Genomic DNA, 9,460 nt, shown 5'->3' on the forward strand with positions numbered 1-9,460 from the left:
TTGATTTCAATAAAGTTTTATTTCAAAGCTACTTGCACAACAACATACATTAACCAGTCATTCAAACCAGTGCAGAATTCAGCAGACAAAACAAGTGCAGGAACAGAAGAAAAGTATAGTTTTACATTTCTGACAAAAGGATACTAATGACATAATACCAATATCTTCACAAACCATGTCAAATAGTCACATTTAAAGCCTTAATTTAAATTAATCTTAGAAAATAATTCTGCCTACTTCTAGTGCAATTCCATAACAGACCTAGGCACGTGGTACAGTACAGGTGAAGGGAGGAACGCACATACAGAAACCACAATTCAACTTAGGTTCAGTGAACTGAAGAACAGATACTTGAACAATTTTGTTGTATAACCAACACACTTCCATATTCTTTGATGGAACTAAATGTGCTATGCACATGCCAACCAAATTACATTTGATTCATTTTCAGTCACCTGAAAATGAAACAAATCCCCATATTTAATCAAATAATACACATGGCTTAAAATCATTTTCTTATATACTGTAACTCCAATGTAATTTCCAAAAGACAAATTAAGTTAAATCTTGAACCAAAAACACGCATCTCCATTAAATAGGTCTCCGACATTTGTCAATGATAAATTGGATACGCTTACACTAGGTCTGCTAAACTGACCCATGATCATTATTCAGAATGACATGAATTAATTTCACACACATATTCCTGTTTTGGTAACAAATATTCTCCCCATTTAGGCAAAGTAATTAAAACGTGTTAGAGAACCTTTAAATATTGTTCATCTACTGCTTTTGATTGTTATCAATCAATCAACTTTTTAATCATTAGGACACAGTCTGTTTGGCAAGTATAGCACAACATGTCATTTGAATCTCTCTGAGTTACCGCCAGCTGTCTGTTTGCGCTGCTTAAAGAAAATACTTCACAATGGCACAATAACAACCATGATTCCTAATCACTTTGAAACCTGTCCAAACAATAGCGATGGGACTTTTTGCATAAATGCATTCTTTAACTGGGATGCAAATTAGCAGTCAACAATTTTGATTGAACAAATGCAAGTCAAACACACAAAAAATGTGTCCATTTCATTCAACTGTAGGTCAAACATATTTCAAAGCAAAATGTCAGCCACATCTATAATAACTGAATGAGTAATGCTTTGAATTTACACTAGCAATATAATAACTGTAAACCAAACTAACCAAACATGCAAAAGTGACCTGGACAAAGTCACAGCTCATTATGTATTTAAGCTGTTGGTACTTTATTATACCTCAGTTGAAGTATTCTATCAGTGAAGTTACATCCCAAATCTCATTTTCCACCACTGATAGTGGCAGTTATGGAACAAAGCTGTCTGTCTAAAGCCACTAGGAGTCACCCACAGGGTAAATTACACAAGTGGGTACAGCATTGCAATGCATTTAAAAAAGATACAAATTAACAAATCGGTCACATTTAGCTAGATTTCAGGGAAAAGCTAGCAAAATGGCTTTTATATGAGGGTTATTTTTTCTGTCCAAAATAGACTGAGCAGTTAAGATTGAAATGTTAGCATATGTACTTTCATGCCCTGACTGGTGGTTTCCATTTCAAGTAACGTTGATTATCAAATAACAAAAACAAATGTAGCTTATTCATGAAATCAAAGATATGAGCAACATACAATCACAAACTATTTGTAAATTCTTAAACTAAAATCACATATCACATGAACTATCACATGTTCCTTCAGTGTTGTGAAAGACATTTTTTGCCCGATTTCGAAATTTTGATTTTTTTAATTTTTTATCTGGCAATAAACTACTGCTTTCTGACACCCATTGATTAAATCAATCAGCCATATCAACAACCCCCCCCCCCCCCCCAAATATTCTTTGTTAAAATCTTTACAGGTATGCAAAAAAATATTTTGAGAAAGTAAGTCATGTAATTTAGCTCTCAAATCACAGTGTAGCTAAGGCGGAGTGTCCCACAATCACTGTTATATCAAGGTATTCCTATTTTGCAGTGATGTTGACAGAGCAGGAACGTCTGGCTTATAAATCTCTAGATATATTGTGGTTAAGTTCCCTATACCAACACACATTGCTGATGCAAGGATACTTTACTCCCAATAAAATACTTATTGAGTGTAAGTCACGTATTCAATACCAGGCAATCATTGACAGCATGCGGAGAGGAAATGGACCACTAGTCCAGTCTATTCCTCTGGCAGCTTAAAAAAAAAAAAAAAAAAAAAAAAAAAAAAAAGGTGTCAGGCAAATCGAAGCAGAGTGGAAGATTTCCCTGTCTTTCAGGGTAGCCTAGTACTGCCATGCAATGGTAGCTCAACAGTCCAAGTTTGCATGCAAGTGCACTCGTGTCCACTCATACTAAACATACACACACACACACACACACTCACCAACACAAGCACTCACACACACAATTTCAGCAGCAGACTGGTAACTGTTTGCAAGAGGAGATTCTAGCTGAATCTCTGGTCCTGGTCGTATCGCCCCTTAATCATCATGTTCAGCAAAGGTCCGACCTGCCAATAAAAGTTTTTTTTTTCTCTCTCAGTAAATTAGACTCAGAATGTCAATCAGACAAATAAATCACTTTTCGAACCTACAGGTGTGTTTTGAGAATTCTCTTTCAGTGTCCACAGGTCTTTGTACCACATATTACCCTTTTTCTGTACTAAATCAGGTAAGACATAAATATTCCCTGTAATTGGGTTGGACTGAGGGCCAGCATGCCACTGGGATTCCATACGTGCACTATTCACAATAGATGACCTAAATACAGGGGGAACAGTGAAATGATGTTCTAGAAATGGAGGAACATTTGCTCATTATATTGTCTGAATGTTGTGATTGGAAGATGTATGGTGTGGTGTGAAACAGGGTTTCACACTCTTACTTCGTGTGGGTCTCCTAGTGCCTCTCCCAGCATCTTCTCGATGTTCCTCATGATGGCCACCTTCTGATGGGCTCTGAGAGGGTACTCTATCCTCTTGGGTGTTGGGGCGCCCTAGTGTAATAGAATGAATACGTTTAAAAGCCAAACAGACACAACAGCGGCTTGTTCCATAAAGCGTGCCAAGAAAATATGGGTATTAAATCCAAAATCTGACTTGAATCAACCTAACATAAATCAGGGCTAAAGTGGTTCCATAAAGGATCATTCAAGTTTCCGCAATCAGACTAACAGGTTCAAGTAGTAGTAGTGTGCATGCTATTCTTAAGAAGTCCGAGAGGTCAAACATGGAACAAATCGATATGGTAAACAGCGATGTTCATGGACACGTGACCTTTCCCTGAAGTATGTTCCCTTTAAAATGGCCTTTGTATGACAGCATCGACCACCTCGTCAATGAAAGGACACACCATGATTGGCAAAAAACTACACATGGGTTGAGGTCCTTATTTAAAGAAGTTTTCTTATTTGATTAGATAACCATACAGCCACCCAAGTTTAGTTTTTTGACATTGATGTAAATACAGGCTAGTACCCAATACATTAACCAATTCATTTTTAAACATGGTTTCCTATTGGGAAAATACAAAGTCAAGGCATATGGAATTAGATACTATGTTTGTTGTCATAATAATGTCCAGCAATTGCACAGTTCACAAATTATGTAGCTATTATAATTGTATTGGGGTCATTTAGATATTATTATTATCATTTAGACATATTTTATATAGCATAAGCCAAAACGTTAACACATACCATACAAACACATATGTAGGTCCCAATGTCTTATGATTTATTTTTGTATAATGTATTTATTATATATTTTTTATAATTTTCCGTTGCTTTTCTATAAACTTGAGAATTATTAAAATAATATGGCAGCATGCCAGAAAGTAAATGATAAAAGGATCTCTTTACCATCAGGTCAGAGTTACAGGAACTGGCTAAGCAACAATTCAGGTTTAATCTGACAGTTAACCTGCCACAGACCAGGGCTGCGTTTCCCGATAACGATGGATCGTAGCAACGATCGAGCAAAATAACGAAACCATCGATATTTCTTACGTGCGTTTCCCAAACATGCTCGTAAGAAGTAGGCTAATCTATGCGCTTTCAAGAGCTACGAATTTTCAAGAGACACTTTAGCTAAGGTGTCTTTGGGAACGGACCGTAAAACTAAGATTTGTTGTATGATGGATTCTACAATCAACTTAGGCTTACGACGCTTTAGGGAAACGCAACCCAGGTTAGTTTCCCATCTTAAGTTGCTGTTGTAACTGAACTGGTGTTATGTTGAATATGCAGACTAACCGTGTTGGTAAACTTGCTTTATGGAACAGGGCAGGACACTTATTCCTATGAAGAAGAGGATAAAAAAGCGATGCCTCACCTTGTACCAAAAGTTAACAGTGATAGTCACTCCGCCACTCAAAAGGGACTCAATGTGATGCCACCTAATAGGACAGGAGAGCAGTCATATATCCATAGAACAATGAAATTATTACTGCCGTTCTTGATAATACATACATGGTCAAATATATGTTTAATTAATACTGTACTGAAATTAGGAACATTAAAAACAATAGACACATCAAGGATAAGTAAAGCAACTGAATGCACATAACCACAATCTGGAATGCCTCAACAAAGGGACTGAATCTAACAATAATACAGGAATCTCTCTTTGTATCGCAATTATCTTGAGAACCAGACGCTGTATGAAAATTTGGGTCGGCGGGTGTCTTGCTCAGGACTCAAGGACATGCAGTTACATGATGTAACATTGTTTGGATGAGCTGTTCGCTTTGCAATAGGCGTAGAATTGTACACACCTTTGCATAAAAAAATTGCAGAGTTAAGAGCTGTCTTTAATAATGTTTCAATCTTTTTTTTTTTTTAAACACTTCTTATAAATGAATATAATGGGATGAAATTCAATGAAATGAGAAAGGGTTGAGACACAGATATTGTCATAATAACACAAATTGGAGGAAAAGTTATCATCAACCTATTCTTTTTGTTATACAGAAGGGGTTTAAAAAAAAATCCAGGTAATTGTAATAATTAAATTACACCTCTCCTTTGTATTGTACCTTAATAACAGTAGAAGGCAGTTAGGTAAAAAGGTTGTGGGGGAAAAGGGGGAAAATCAGTATGAGAGTAATAGTGTCAGGGTCAGCAGACTAGAGGTACTGGTCCAGATGGCCAGTGGGAAAGGAAGGGCTGTTCGACATAGTTCGGCACAGCTGCTCAATATTATTTCTCCGTCCACTGACTTCCACAGAGAGGAAAGAACACTCTAGCTCAGCTCACCAACTACTCCGCCATGCAGTTGGTTCTACTGGGATATGGCAGACTGCTGGCCTCTGGCAGGAACCCAGAGGTCTGTGGTCTTATGTCAGGACCACAGTCTACTGGATTATGTTTCACACCTCAGCCACAGTTGGAACAGTACACTGGCATTAATGTGAGAATAGGACAGATAAACTTGCCTGGCAGTGGAAAAACTATAAAAGTAGCAAGCCTCCATAAACTGATACCTACTGCTTTTTTTGAAACTCAGAATGACATGGGGTCTCATCTTAAATTAACAGACATGCTATAAGTAGAGCACTTCTTACCAATACATAGGGATGTAGAGCACGTCCCCTGGGCCCACAACAGTCTCATAGCCCACTAGGTTTTTGAAATTAGGAAACCTCTCATAGTCAGGGTTCTCAAAATCAACCTAATAAATAGCAACAACAAAAAGTACAAATGCAAAGTTGTCATTAGAAATGTCTTGTTGATTACATTTACATTACATTTACATTTAGTCATTTAGCAGACGCTCTTATCCAGAGCAACTTACAGTAAGTACAGGGACATTCTCCCCGAGGCAAGTAGGGTGAAGTGCCTTGCCCAAGGACACATTGTCATTTGGCAGAGACTGGCACAGGGAATCAAACCGGCAACCTTCTGATTACTAGCCCGATTCCCTAACCGCTCAGCCACCTGACTCCCAATTACATGGCTTACATGGATTACATGGCTGACAAATAACCTCATTCTATAAAAGAATTGGCATTTAACAAGACACACTTACCTGACTCTGTCTGTCACAGGGGTGGTGTACAGGGAAGGGGTAGAGACACTCAAACTGGTCTGGAGGAAACAGAATGCACCTCTTGTGCCCTTTAATCTGAGCAAAGAAGTTCTGTTGCTCATCGTAGTGAGCTGGGGTCACATTGCCTGCAATGAGAGTGTGTAGACCCCCAAAATGGTGGGAACGGTCCTTGATCATCTCCAGCACTTGTTCCCTATCAGTACAGCATGTCAATTTGGATAAAGGATCTGCTAAATGATTAAATGTAATAATTATAAATAGTATTGCTATGGGGTGATTTGTCTATAAATATAATGGGTCATGCTGTATGTACAAAAAGGTAAACAAACAACCAAGATAATGTACATGTCCAGAACCACTTACCCTCCATGCCTATGAGCAGTAAGTTAGATGTAAGTTGTCCCCAGTTGCGCTTGGCTTGTTGTTTGTTGATCCAGTTCCAGTTAAACCCCAGGAAATCCACCACAATCTTCCTTCCCACTGTGTCATTCAAGGTCTGCTGCAGGTACACCCTGGCACAATGTTGATAGACACAGAAAAAACGAATAAAGGCTCACCACCCTAAATAAGTACTGTGCTGGCACACCACACCAGTATGTAAAACTCCAACAACCCTACTGTACATTTCTTATAAAAATGGATGTGCATTGGTGCTTTTGCAGTGTGAATTTTATTTGATTTAATAAATGTGTATGGATAGGAAACATGATAAGTGTGGGCATAGGTCAGTAAGTGATATGAGTGTGTGTGAATGAGCCAAGTCAGATCAGGAAGCTGTTTCCCATATGCTTACTCATTGGCCCTTTCCTTTCCTGCATTGTGCATTATAGAATTTCAAAAGTCTAACATTAAATTCCCCACTGAGCACATCCCCAATGCAAATACCTAAACAAATGTTATACCACAAATACAATTGTGCATTATCATAGTATTAGCAATATTCAACAAAAACAATACAGTTTACCTCTCCTCGCCATCCAGTTCTTGTGTTTCATGCATTTTGTTTACAAATTCTGAGAATTTCATTTCCATCCTTCGAGACTTGGGGACAAAGTTCTCAAAATTGACCGTTTTCTTCTCGTCATAGTAGAGGAACTTGTGGTTTTCGGCAATGTAAACAGAGAAGTCTCCGCTCCCAATGTTCTCCTGAAGGTAACCTATGTCCCATTTCAGAGCTGGATACACTAGATTTGTGTCCGTTAAAACCACAGGCTCCTAAAAACAGAAAATTACATGCATGCATGTATGTGAAAAACAAAAAGAGAAACTCGTCGAACTAGAGCAAATCAATATTATGTTCTACGTGTTTCAATTATCTTCCATACAGTTGTGGTATTGGGTAGCTAGAACTAGTTAAATGAAATATTTTGAATTGGTTGACATTGTTATGCCAGCTGACAAAACATTTATCTTTTTGTACGTAGCAAAGAAAGGCACACCTGTTTCTGACCAGGAACTTTTCTAGAAGCAGTAGTACACGAGTAATACAATTCGTTCGCTGGCAGACAGCGGGATTGATGGTCGCGTTGGAAATGTTTTTTTTTTTTTTTTTGCAAGTGCTACGTGACTGAAGGAACGTAGGCTGGTGTAGCGCTTGGCGACCAGAGCTCTGCTCGGCGCAGCTTGCTTTTTCACTCAAGGGCTTGACTGCAGGTTGAGGATAAACACAAAACAGCCACATTTGACTTCAATTTCAAGCGCAGCCCAAGTTCACAGTCAATTCGATCTCAGTCAATTAATGAATGTTGCATACTTTGTAATACTGGGACCCATAGTCCCCCACTTTAAAGACAACAAGTGATACAACGCGTGCGTGCATCCTTAATTCGAAAGGGAAAGTAGTGTTGGATGCAGCAATCAATTAAATGACAAACACACTTCCATCTGCGGTCTTCACAAGCTTGTTCAAACAGCTAGTCAGCCTTGGATTGAAAATTGAACACAATGGATTGCAACTTGCAATAATAAATAGCCTAATAATGGCAAATTCCAACACGTTCGTGATATGCCAATTACTAATGACATAACTAAGCAAATAGGTAAATTAGGTTGTGCCTTATTACCTTGCAGATACCATATGATGAGATCTACAGGCAATGCATGGTCCGAAAAGGCACAGAACGTGGTAAATAAAATGAAATTGCTGATCCATGCTGTCTTATGAACCTTATGTTTCTTGGACTTTTACTGACAGTGAAAGTTTACTTGAAACAGCTTCTGAGTGCACGTCTAATAGCCTATTGTAAACTATACTCTGTCAAACTGGTTAAAATGCAAGCTTTATGTACACAGAAAAACCCGTTGGCTCTCCACAAACGTTCCACAATAATTGACTCATCAATGTTTAGCTATACGTTGCTATGATTGAGTCTAGCAGTAGAAAGTGAAAAATTGTATAATTCACGGGACTAATACCGAAGCTGAACAATCAATTCTGATCCATAACAGCCCAGCCCTTACTGACCAACTAGCAGTTGGACACTAATATATCTTACGATGCATAGCTTTCGATTCGGACTATTTTCCAAACGTATGTTTATGCTCAATCATAAGCAACTGGGAGATCTGGCTAGGCTTATGAAAGGGGAGGGTGAACAACAATCCACCAAATTGAATGATGGGAACACAAGACCGCTTTATCACTTGAATATTTTGTAGACCTGGAGTGTCTGCAAATAATTTATCTACAGATTAGGATAATGCACATGGGTTGGAGTGCTGCCACAATACTTAGTTATGCTGACATAAATCTGTGCTCTTGATAGTTATCACGGCTACTGTACCTCAAATTAAGCTTGATGATCTGAAATCCACACAAACTATATCTATAATCAGTCATACAGTTATATTTAGCTTGCTGTAACACAAGAGTCACATTTGGCAGAGCTGGCTTCACAGGAGCATGTTTAGAATCGGGCTTGCATGAGCCGCGGAGCGTTAACAAAATTAGGGATGGAGATGAGTCTTTACTGTTGCTGGTCATGCTTCACAAACAGTCAGTGTGAACACAGTAAAGTGATTACCTCATTGTTTAAAAGCAGCTCGGCTCTTGGATCCGTAAGAGAGAGTCTTGGTATGGGTTTTGTTTGAAAAGGATACTTTCGAAGTTGAGATTCGTTCCAGCTAGTGCTGTTTAGTTCATTAAATGCGGCACCGCTTTCGGTTGACGACTGATCAGACTCCACCACTGTTGCTGCTGCCATGTCCGTTTAGTGTCGAAGATTGCCCTAGACCCGTCAACGATTTTCTCTTGAGAAGCTGACTTTCTTCTGAATCTAAAGATTCACTCACCAAATCGTGCCATACACACCACCATTCCTTTACGATCCAAGAAAATTGGAAAGCTAGCTGCGCTTTAACCAGCTAGCAACGCCAACACTCCAACC

General features: G+C 38.6%; 1 protein-coding gene across 1 annotated transcript; it reads right to left on the bottom strand.

Annotated features, from left to right (window-relative positions):
- Nucleotides 1–9,460, bottom strand: hif1an (hypoxia inducible factor 1 subunit alpha inhibitor). Its single transcript, XM_067236638.1, has 8 exons — nucleotides 9,098–9,460; nucleotides 7,039–7,289; nucleotides 6,438–6,586; nucleotides 6,054–6,199; nucleotides 5,590–5,696; nucleotides 4,359–4,422; nucleotides 2,912–3,022; nucleotides 1–2,537 (listed from the first exon to the last, which is right to left on the bottom strand). Exons 1-8 carry the CDS (start codon nucleotides 9,275–9,277, stop codon nucleotides 2,475–2,477), a joined length of 1,071 nt encoding a protein of 356 aa, XP_067092739.1. The 5' UTR covers nucleotides 9,278–9,460; the 3' UTR covers nucleotides 1–2,474.

This window comes from Osmerus mordax, chromosome 5 (assembly GCF_038355195.1).
Source record: "Osmerus mordax isolate fOsmMor3 chromosome 5, fOsmMor3.pri, whole genome shotgun sequence".
NCBI lineage: Eukaryota > Metazoa > Chordata > Actinopteri > Osmeriformes > Osmeridae > Osmerus > Osmerus mordax.